The sequence below is a fragment of the Sinocyclocheilus rhinocerous genome, unplaced genomic scaffold (assembly GCF_001515625.1).
Source record: "Sinocyclocheilus rhinocerous isolate Xijiao unplaced genomic scaffold, SAMN03320098_v1.1 scaffold3545, whole genome shotgun sequence".
Taxonomy (NCBI): Eukaryota; Metazoa; Chordata; class Actinopteri; order Cypriniformes; family Cyprinidae; genus Sinocyclocheilus; species Sinocyclocheilus rhinocerous.
This window is the reverse complement of record NW_015634617.1, coordinates 7,449-18,915: the sequence shown is the minus strand read 5'-3', so window position 1 is coordinate 18,915 and position 11,467 is coordinate 7,449. Positions and strand designations below refer to the sequence as shown.

Below are 11,467 nucleotides of genomic sequence, written 5' to 3'. Positions count from 1 at the left end.
CATATTTAAACATAAGATATTTTAATAATTATATATACATAAACACACGCATACACATTATTTGTTTTTGAGTAACTAGCATCTACGAGTGAATCGTTGATGTCCTGTGTTGAGGAAAGTTACTTTTAAAAGTGATGCGTTACAATATTGCGTAACTCCATGAAGTAACTAATTGAGGTACTTGGTTACTTTTTATTAAAGTAATGCATAAAGTTACTTTTGTGTTACTTTTTGTCACCTGGTTTGGGCTTGCTTATTTGTTTTTTAATAACAAAAAAAAAACAAAAGTTATATTTTTCCCAACTATAAGGGCCCTTTCACACCAAAAGGGAAATGAATAAGCCTCAGGCCGAAGGTATTCTCTGCACGATTTCTCTCAACATAGGGACGAGAGAGGTGTCCGTGAATAAATAGGTAAACCGTGTAACTTGTGTTACTTTTTTGAAAAAGTAATTTAAAAGTAATGTGCTACTTTACTAGTTACTTAAAGTAATCTGATTACGTAACTCGCGTTAAACGTAAACGCTGGTGTGATCCCGTCTGCTCTCACTACTATTTCTGTGTCGGCTCTCTTCATGTCTGGAGTGCTGATCTTAAAGGAGAGGCTTTATTAGAGTTCTTAAGGGGGAACTTTAGCCTGTTGTTTATTTTCGATGTTTATTTTTTAAATTGTCTGCTGATGGAGGCAGTCTTGACGTCACTGATTGCGCTGATAATGAACAGTTTCTCCTGTGGTTCAAACTCCCGTCTGTCCTCGCTGTGAATGTCCTGACTCACGTTCACCAGAGGAAACACAAACTTCCTGATAATTGCCATGTCACTCCGACATGTTTAAAGGGATGTTGCTTGTTTAACAGTGTTGTTATTGTAAAACAAAACAAAAATATATTTTCATTAATTGAAATAAAGCTGAAATGAAATACATTAAATATAAACATTTATTTATAAAATATAATTAACAACAATAATAATAAAAATTCTAATCTAGTTCTAATCTAAAATTCTAATTCTAATATTGTAACAAAATACATAAAATGTAAACATTAGATGACTGACTTAAACCTATTTCAGTTCACTTTTAGTTTTCATTATTTTTTGAAGTTTAAGTTGTACTAAAACTGAAAACAAAGCTAACACAAATATATTAAAAAAAATTACAAACATAATAAAATTACTAAAAATAAAATAAAAACTGAAATTATAAAAATAAAAGCTAATACAAAATATTTATAAATACTATAACAATAATAACTATATTATTATTATAAATAATAATAAAATAACATTGTTGTTCAACGCCTGTCGCTTTTACAAAATACTGAAAATGTTAAATAAACCCTAATTTTAAATATTAATAAATACTATAATAGTGTATCAAAAAATGAAAAGTAACACTACTGTTCAATGCTTTGAAAAAATTTAAACAAAACGGAAAATATAAAAAATGGCTAATTTAAAATAAATATTTATAAATAATAACAAAATAACACTAACTTGTGTGTTATGCTTGTGTGTTATGTGTTAAACTAATGCTTGTCTCTTTGACAAAATAAAATAAAACTGAAAATATAAAAAATAAAAGCTAATTTAATAAATTGATAAATACAATAATACTTTATTACAAAATAACACTGATGTTCAATGCATGTCACTTTTTGACAAAATAAAATTAAAACAAAATTTGAAAAGTTAATTTAAATATTCATAAATACTATAATAGTGTGTAAATTATACTAAAATAACACAATTTTTCAATGCATGTCACTGTATTAGTTATTTTAACATATGAGCTTTATTCTGATCGCACAGACCTCCATGTTTTCCATTTTTTTCTTGTTTTTACAAACTGAGGGATGAGATGAAATGATTTTCTGTCGTAATCTGCATTATGCTAACCAAATGTTCCTTCAGCCCTAAGTCTGGAATCTTAATGACGTTACCCAGAATCCCTTGCACTCGGCACCCGGTTAACCCAGCTGCATTACAACATCATGTGACCCTGAGATTTAAGGCTCTTTCTTTTTAACAATCCTGGATCTTTTTGCTCAGCTTCAGCAAAGATCTCTCTGTCTCTCTCTCTCTCTCTCTCTCTCTCTATCTTTGTGCATTTTTCATACCCTTCCATTTATATCCTCCTCTTTGTTTTGCTCGTTTCGCTGAGTCACGTTTTCATCTCCCTCTTTTTTTTTCCTCCCTCTCTTCCTCTTCCTCATTCCTGTGTCGGTGTTGTAGATGTATCCTGGTGTGGACAGTGAGATTTCTGTGAGTAATCTAAACGCTCACCTCTGACCTTTGACCTCTGACCTCTTCATCCCTCCTTTTCATGTCTGTAATTTCCCCCGTTACTGTTTGTTTTGATGTTTCTCTCTGTTTCTCACATTGATGTAGTCTGGTTACATTAAGATTCAAGATATACATACTATATTATACTAAATTATATTTTATATTATATTATATAGTATATATTGATATATATATTGTATAAATAACAGGACAGACAAAAAAGCTTAAGACTAACTATTGAGCATATTAATGCCTTTTGTATCAGTATATGAAAAATTATATTATTAAATTACACTGTTTTATGTTATGTAGAATATATATATATATATATATATATATATAATTAACTAACTACTAAGTATATTAATGCCTTTTATGTGAGTATATAAAGTTGTTTTATTGTATATTATGTTTTATTTTATATTACATTTTATTGTATATGTTGATATATATTAAATAATTAACAGGACAGACAATGGTGAAATCACTTAAGACTTGACCTATTGAGCCTATTAATGCCTTTTATGTCAGTATTTAAAAATATTATTATTTAATTATACTATTAATATATTTTATACTGTTTTATATGATTATATGTAAAATATATTGTTATATATTATATAATCAACAGGGCAGACCATGTTAAATATTGAGAACTGATGTCAGTATATTAAAGGCATTAATATCTTGCAATAACACCATTTCCGAAGTCAGTTTGAATCAGCTTTTAATGCATCTGTAAATGCTCTCAGTGTTACATGCTTTATCTTGCAGTTTAAATCTGTTACATTGTTGCAGGTCAGGAGTTACTCTTGTTACATTGTTGCATGTTTTTGCAGTTAGATACTCATGATTGGTTGATACAGTCATGTGATGAGGTCTTCAGCTCTCTGATTGGCTGATTGTGTGTGTGCAGGTTCCTCTGAGGCTGATTGAGGGCGTTGAGAGCAGAGATGAAAAACTGTTTTTATTAACATTACCTAAGATACTTCTTCTTGCTGTTACTTGTAACTTGTTGATAGATTGATTAATGCATTAACTATGAGAGCTTACTGTAAAGTATAATTGTCTTTCTCAGTTTTCACTGTGCTTCACATGTTTCTGTGGCCTTTTCTGAATCCGCTGTAATCAGTGTTGTTTCCTGACATCTGCTAAATGCGTGAATGTGAATGTTTTCTGCGTCAGGTGTCATTTCTCGACGTTCAAGCAATGTGAGGAGTGGCTGAAGCGCTTGAACAGAGCCATAGCGCATCCGGCCCGTCTGGAGGAGCTGTTCGCGCTGGCGTTTCACGCCTGGTGTTTAGGAGGAAACACGGACGATGAAGACCAGCACCTGCACCTCTGCAGACCAGGTAGACTTAAACTGAGCAAAAATATGCAATTGGGTGCAGATGCTGATATTTATATGGATGACAAGTGATGAAATTCTGATGCATGTATTGTAAATCAATGAGATCTTTATAACAGTACAGCAGCTACTGACATAAAATGATCTAAATATCAGTGGTCGCTCTATATCTCCAATAATATGTCTTAGTAAGATTAGATTGAAATGATCCGAACATATAATGCAATGATTGAGAGATGAAGAAATAAACGCTCCTCAAAAGATCCTGATGATCAGATTTGAGACGCACTGATTTTTCTAAAAAAATGATTGAAGGAGAATCAAGTAAAGCTGAGCTGCTTCAGTCCAGTAAGTGTTCATCTGGAAATATTACTGCAGTTATTCTGACGTTTACTTGATAAAAATCAGTCCAGATTTGACAGCAGAAACACACGTGAAGCACGAGCTGAAGCTGGACGTTTCTACAATTACACTAAAAGAGATTTGACTGGATAAAAAACTCTAAACCATCAATAGCTATGTTTCCATCCAAAGATGCAAATTTAACTTATGCGCAAAACTGGAATATCGCATAAAACATTTGCGAATAAAGCACCGTTTCCATCCAACGAGTCAACGAGAACAAAATCGTCACTTCCTGATAAACGGGCACTAAATATCTCTAAGAAAACTAGGAGAAGCCACTGAATATTTATTCAGTTTGTGTCTCTCAGGTGATCACGTGCGGCACAGGATGGAGGTGGAGGTGAAGCGGATGGGATTTGACATGCAGAACGCCTGGAGAGTGTCTGATATCAACAACAACTACAAGTAAGATTACAGTGTGATGATAGACGGATGGAAACAGTCTTAAATTGATTTCACTAATATACTGAAACCTCATGAGCCAGAACTCATTCTTTCTTTTGCTACAGTATTTTACTTACTATTGATGAACTTTGCAACATTGATTCTGTAGCTGCGGTAAATTGAATTAACATTGAACTAAATTGAGCTGAATAATGGCACTGTTGTCTAGGGCTGCTCGATTATGACTATAAATTGTTTTTAGAACAATTTAATTGTTTATTTTATTTAAAATAAATGTGTTTCCATCGTAGTTTATGCGCATTTTTTCTTATCGGATAAAAAGTTTATCCTACTCATATGTGCGCATACGTTTTTTTTTAGAATTTATGCGCATCTTGGCGTTTCTATCCAGCGTTTTTTTAATGCGATATTCCAAAATGTGCATAATTATATCTAATCAGACGACAGAAGGCATGGAGTAGATTGTTTGCAACAGGTTTGACAGCAACGTTTTGATTATACTGAGAATTTAGAGCTTATCAAATGTGACCCCAATTGATTTCACTAATATACTGAAACCTCATGAGCCAGAACTCATTCTTTCTTTTGCTACAGTATTTTACTTACTATTGATGAACTTTGCAACATTGATTCTGTAGCTGCAGTAAATTTAATTAACATTGAACTGAATTGAGCTGAATAATGGCACTGTTGGCTAGGGCTGCTCGATTATGACTATAAATTGTTTTTAGAACAATTTAATTGTTTATTTTATTTAAAACAACAACAATAAAAAATAATAACAATAAGACCACTTAAATTCTCAGTTTCTCTGGTTTTCTGGTTTATAGTTATGTGTTTGAGTAAAATGACATTTTAACTCCTGATGGCATTTATTCCAAATTTTAAATAAAAATGTTGCCATTTAGAGCATGAAGTGACAGTTGATGAAAATAACAAAAAAGATGCCATGTTTTCAGACATGATTAATCGATTAATCGGTTTATTATCGGTTTTCATAATTGTTGAACGCTAAAAATTCAAATCAAAACCTAAATTCGGTTACTCACGCTTATGCAGAGCTGCATAATTGTTCTTGTTTATTGCTGTGAAGCTGCTTTGAGTGCTAAATAAATAAATTTGACTTAACTTTGCTGTAGGTGTAAGGTCATGGTATAGCAAAAATCCATTAATTATGTGTGCAGAGTGTTGAGTTTGTAACACTAATACAGCAGTGTGTTGTGTGTTGTGAGATGTGCTGTAGAGACGGATAATTAAAGCGAGCCAGAACCTGCTGCGCCGCATGAGTCACATCAGACAAACTCGAGTGTGTGTGAGACTGTGTGTGTAAGTGAGTGTGTGTGTGTGTGGGTGAGAGTGTGTGTGTGTGTGTGTCTGTCTCGGGTCGGTCATCGAGGCTCATGGAGAACGTCAGCATATAATTGGACTGAGGTTGTCATTTGAGGGTGAGACGGACGCAGCGGGCGTGAGACAGAGATGTGATTGATCTGAACATCAGAACTAGATGAGAGCAAAAAAAAAAAAGACTCTTTATTCTTTTTGATGTTCAGATACTTTCTTGTAAGCAAGTTTAATGATTTTGCTATTCCGTTTGCCATGAAAAGAGCCTCTGCTGTTAATATGGTGTTCAATAAATAAATATTGATATTAATATTTATATTTATAATATTTTATTTATTTGAGTATAAAGGCATTTTTAGCTTGCGTAATTGCTGTATTTCATAATATGTGACCCTGGAGCACAAAAGCAGTCTTAAGTCGCTGGGGTATATTTGTAGCAATAGCCAACAATACATTGCATGGGTCAAAATTATCTTTTTTTTTTTTTTTATGCCAAAAATCATTAGGATATTAAGTAAAGATCATGTTCCATGAAGATATTTTTTTAATTTCTTACCTTAAATTGATCAAAACTTAATTTTTGATTAGTAATATGCATTGCTAAGAACTTCATTTGGACAACTTTAAAGATGATTTTCTCAATATTTAGATTTTTTTGCACCCTCAGATTCCAGATTTTCAAATAGTTGTATCTCAGCCAAATATTGTCCGATCCTAACAAACCATACATTAATGGAAAGCTATTTATTCAGATTTCAGATGATTTACAAATCTCAATTTTGAAAAATTGACCCTTATGACTGGTTTTGTGCTCCAGGGTCACATATATTTGCTGTAAGAATATTGTTAATTTGCTGCATATAATTAATTTATTGGGGTTTATTGGTATTTTGATAAATGTAAGGTTTACTGGTATTACGACATGTTATTATATTGTTGTATATTAATTCCTAGTATGTTTTGTCATGAAAAAAAGCCTTTGCTGCTGATACGGTGTTAAGTATAATATTAATAAATTAATTAATTCAGTGCTATTTGTATGTATCTCTGTGAGTTTTAGCGTCTGACTCTTGTCATTGTAGGTTGTGTTCGAGTTACCCACAAAAACTGCTGGTGCCCGTCTGGATCACAGATAAGGAGCTGGAGAGCGTGGCCTCCTTCAGGTCCTGGAAGAGGATTCCTGTGGTGGTGTACAGGTGAGAGAAGCAGCTCGTCTGCCTCCTGCACAGCTGACCGTGACTGATGATCTCTGCGGTGTGTCCCGTCAGGCACCAGCGTAACGGGGCGGTCATCGCCCGCTGCAGTCAGCCGGAGATCAGCTGGTGGGGCTGGAGGAACACCGAGGACGAGTATCTGGTGACGTCTATAGCGAAGGCCTGTCAGCTGGACGCCGGGCCGAGGGCCTGCAGGACCAGAGGAGACGGACCCGACTCGTCCGACAGTGACTTCGGTAAGTTTTATTTTTAGGGTTTTTTTCCCCAATACAATTTAATTCATGAAACTTTAACCATTTAATAATTTGTGACCGTGTCTGTGAAATCCAGGCTAAAGTCTTAAAATCTAATTATGAGGAGATAAGCATCAAAGTTTGATTTCAACAGTTAATTTCACTATGATTTCAATCTTTGACATAGCCTTACTCAGTCAGGATTAAAGATATAAAGGTTATATTTTCACAGAATGTTCTACATCTTTGTGAAGGATGACTTTATGTAGAAAACAGTAAATCACAAAAAAATTACTTTAGCTGGGTTTTCACAGGCAGGGTCACATTTATGGAAAGTTTTGCAATAAGAGGGCCCTATGAAATGTTTTATTTTTTCAGGAATTTTGCTTTGTCTTTTTTAACTTTTTATTATCTATTTATTTAAATTTTTTTATTCTAAATTTTCTTGGTAAACGAAACACCAGAGATTTACTGTTCAAATTAAAACATGGAAGAAAGAGTTATGTTTCTTAAAATATATTATATTATATTATATTATATTATATTATTACTTTATGAAGTGCATTCTGCTGTACTACAGTCATATATTTCTGTCACAATTTCTTCAAGTTAAGCTAAACTTTTATTTTGAGTTTTTATGTATTTTGTTCTCATTTTATTTTATTGTTGTATATTTTATTTTACTGCTTCATTGTATGTGATCAGTTTTGTTTACTGGGACAGTCATTTTGAGGAACTTGTGACAAATGGATCTGTTTTTCTGTGTAGAAAAATCAAATGAATAAATTTTTTAAAAAATGCATTAAAAGCTGTAAGTACAAACATGAATCTGTAAATGTTTCAGCCAAGCATCTCTCTTTATCCTGGCCTTTCTAGTCCCAGTTTTAGACCATTGAATCCTTTGTAAGTGTTTTCTTCATTGTGGGACTGGCTCGTAGTGGCTGAAATTCTGCACCAAGGCTGAATTTCGGGAAAGAGACTTCAGATACAGTACTAGGGACCACTTAGGCCTATATAAAAGCATCCAAAAAGCAGCATGTCATGGGACCTTTAAAAGCTGTAAGTACAAACATGAATCTGTAAATGTTTCAGCCAAGCATCTCTCTTTATCCTGGCCTTTCTAGTCCCAGTTTTAGACCATTGAATCCTTTGTAAGTGTTTTCTTTGTCAGATAATTACTGCATACATGTTGGGCGGAAATGCCATTTGTAATTAGTTTCTGTCTGAAAATGCATTCTCACCCTCGTTCTTTCCCACAAAGGCAGAGCGTAAAACCATGTAGAGACAATTACGCTGTTGGACTGCAGATAAGTCATTTGCGCCGACCCGATTGCTAAGAAACAATGGGGTTTGCCATGGGAAAGCTCTTTGCAACACACCCTCATTCACAGCCGCTTTCTCTCAGACGCTGCCTCCACAAGCGCCTGCAAATGAGTTCGGAGGCTGTTGTCTGAGAGGGAATTTGGCAGGAGTTTTTTTGCGCAGTTGAAGAGTTAATGCACTCTAATTACAGTCGTGACCGCACCGTCTAATGAGTCGAGGGCCGATGCCAGCATCCCCCAATCAAGACGCTTCTCTAACGGATGAAACTGTCTGATGGTTTGCAGAAATGCGTTAACGCATTAGTTCACCCAAAAATGAAAATGTGCCGTTAATTTACTCACCCTCAGGTCATCCAAGATGTAGGTGACGTTTTTCTTCAGTAGAACAGTAAAGGAAGATTTTCAGATCAAACCGGGATCCTTGGTCAATGCCTACCGTCTCTTTGAGAGTCAAAAAAAGCATATACAGGCAAGACTAAATGAATCCCCGTGCCTCCTGATGATATATCGAGGTCTTATGAAGCAAAATGTTTGGTCTGTGCAAGAAAAACTGTACGTTATTTACAACATTACCTGTAATCCAGAGCCTCAGGCACATGGTTCAGTTCGTGAACATATCATTCTTTTGAACCGGTTCTTTTTGTGAACTAGTTTGCAGTTCAGAGATCTACAAGTTACTCAATCAAAACTCACCTGACAGTCACTCCGGCTGGAAATTAGCCAAAATAGCGTTGTATCTGATCCTATGATGAATGAACTCACAGCCATTGACTTGCATTTTATGAATCATCAAGGCCCACAGTTTCAGCTAAAAATCTTCTTTACTGTTCTGCTGAACAAACATGTTCATCTACATCTCGGATGGCCTGAGCATGAGCACATGAACAGCACATGTTCATTTTTGGGTGAACTATCCCTTTAAAGAGCGTCAGGGTGGTTATAATGCAGATGATGTTTTCTCCAATGCCTCACAGCAGCCAAACTAGAGATTCTTGCTAATCAACAATTTCCCAAACTGCCGTAATGTGATTCAAGTGTCATGTGATGAATCAAAAATATTGAACGTTTCTAAAAGGCTTTACTTACTGTAACTGACCATAAATCTGGGAATTTTACTCTTCAGCTTCCTGTTTTGATTTATTTGTCTCCAAAGCCCTTTCAAAAAGGGGAATATTTAGTGGATTTTTTATTTTTAGTCAATCAAAAATCATCTGGATTTTTTTATTTTTTGTAGTTTGTATGTTTTTTACTAGAAGTAGTGGTGAGCAATATGACCAAAATTATTTCACTGTGTAAGAAATTTTATTTCGCAATAATGATCTATATCTCTATAAAGTTATTTTTGTCTTTTTTATCTATTTATTTATTTTCATTAGGATTTATTTTTTTTACATTTTCATTAGGAACTAATTCACTGTATATAATATAGGTCGTTTAAAAAAAAAAAAAGAACTAATTCACTAATTGAAAAATGCATTGCATTACCAGTGATTTTATTTTAATGTTTTGTATTTTCAGGGCTTGCATTTTTAGTGCCGAAACTGGACATGTTTATATATTTAAGATGTGAATATTTCAATTGGAACCATTTCACACACAATTTCATTATTAAAAATTTAATTATTTATATTTACCTTCCATTATAACCTTCCATTAGTATAATCTAGTATATAATTAGTATTTTGTGTATAATCTTGGTAACGCTTTACAATAAGGTTCATTAGTTAACATTAGTTAACTGCTTTAGTTAACATGAACTAAGAATGAACAATACTTCTACAGCATTTATTAATCTTAGTTAATGTTAATTAAACATTTATTAATGCATTATTAAAATCAAATGTTCTGCTTGTTAACATTAGTTAATGCACTGTGAATTAACATGAACTAACAGTGAACGACTGTATTTTCATTAACTAATATTAATAAATACTGTAATAAATGTACTGTTCATGGTTCGTTCTTGTTAGTTAATACATTAACATTAACTAATGGAACCTTATTGTAAAGTGATACCATAATCTTTGTATATAATATATAATCTAGTATATAATCGTTATATTTTGTCTTGGGCCGCAACCACTCACAGTAAAGAGTTTTGGATGAATAAACCTCACTTGTCTTCTACATAAAATGCAGTTAATTAAATTATTCAAAGCAGGATGGTTCTGTTCTGATCCAGTAATCATTGATCCTGCGTTTCATTACTTAATGCAATCACTCTTATTAATTAAACGTGTTCCACTGAATGCAGGCGTGTCTGTTTTTGCTGAGTCGAGACTCGTCTTTAACTCTTCTGCTCGGTTTTGGCCGGCCTCTGTAAAGTCTTAATGGCCGTAAGTGAATTGGCTGTCATGGTCGTGATGGCAGAAGTTCCTCCGCATGCGGCCGTCCTTGATTTTCCAGCAGGACAGACGGAAGAATTATAACCACTTGCGGCGCATTAAAGCGAGTCTGACTCTGTTGTGTCGCTCATCTCTGGCACACTGATACTGATTTCTGCAGTATGCAATAGGGCTGGTTTTGTGAAGATGTCACGATTCAAGACACTGCAGAGCATCTTAATATCATAATTGGATCACGATTGAAGCTGTGCCAAACCAGCGGTTCACTTCACTTTTGTTCATGTCTGTTTAGACAACCTGTGTATATCGTGTAGTGACTTACTATTTTTGGTAGTATGCAGCAGGGTCAGAAATGTGCTTTTCCATTCCTTTTTTTTTATTCTTAGGCCATCTAAGATGTAGATGAGTTTGTTTCTTCATCAGATTTGGAGAAATGTATCATTGCATCACTTGCTCAGCAATGGATGCTCTGCAGTGAATGGGTGCCATCAGAATGAGAGTCCAAACAGCTGATAAAAACATCACAATAATCCACACCACTCCAGTCCATCAGTTAACATCTGGAGAAGAC

The 11,467-nt window shown here is 34.2% G+C and overlaps 1 protein-coding gene across 1 annotated transcript in view; it reads left to right on the top strand.

Moving 5' to 3' along the window:
* The window catches only part of LOC107745942 (myotubularin-related protein 4-like), a gene marked incomplete at its 3' end in the record, with an annotated part of 37,521 nt that overhangs the window by 19,948 nt on the left and 6,106 nt on the right, over positions 1–11,467 (top strand). Inside the window, exons 4-9 of the mRNA XM_016559978.1 lie at positions 2,233–2,262; positions 3,200–3,246; positions 3,469–3,635; positions 4,345–4,441; positions 6,865–6,978; positions 7,051–7,232. Of these exons, the coding sequence (XP_016415464.1) occupies positions 2,233–2,262; positions 3,200–3,246; positions 3,469–3,635; positions 4,345–4,441; positions 6,865–6,978; positions 7,051–7,232 (637 nt within the window). The remainder of the gene's footprint in view (positions 1–2,232; positions 2,263–3,199; positions 3,247–3,468; positions 3,636–4,344; positions 4,442–6,864; positions 6,979–7,050; positions 7,233–11,467) is intronic.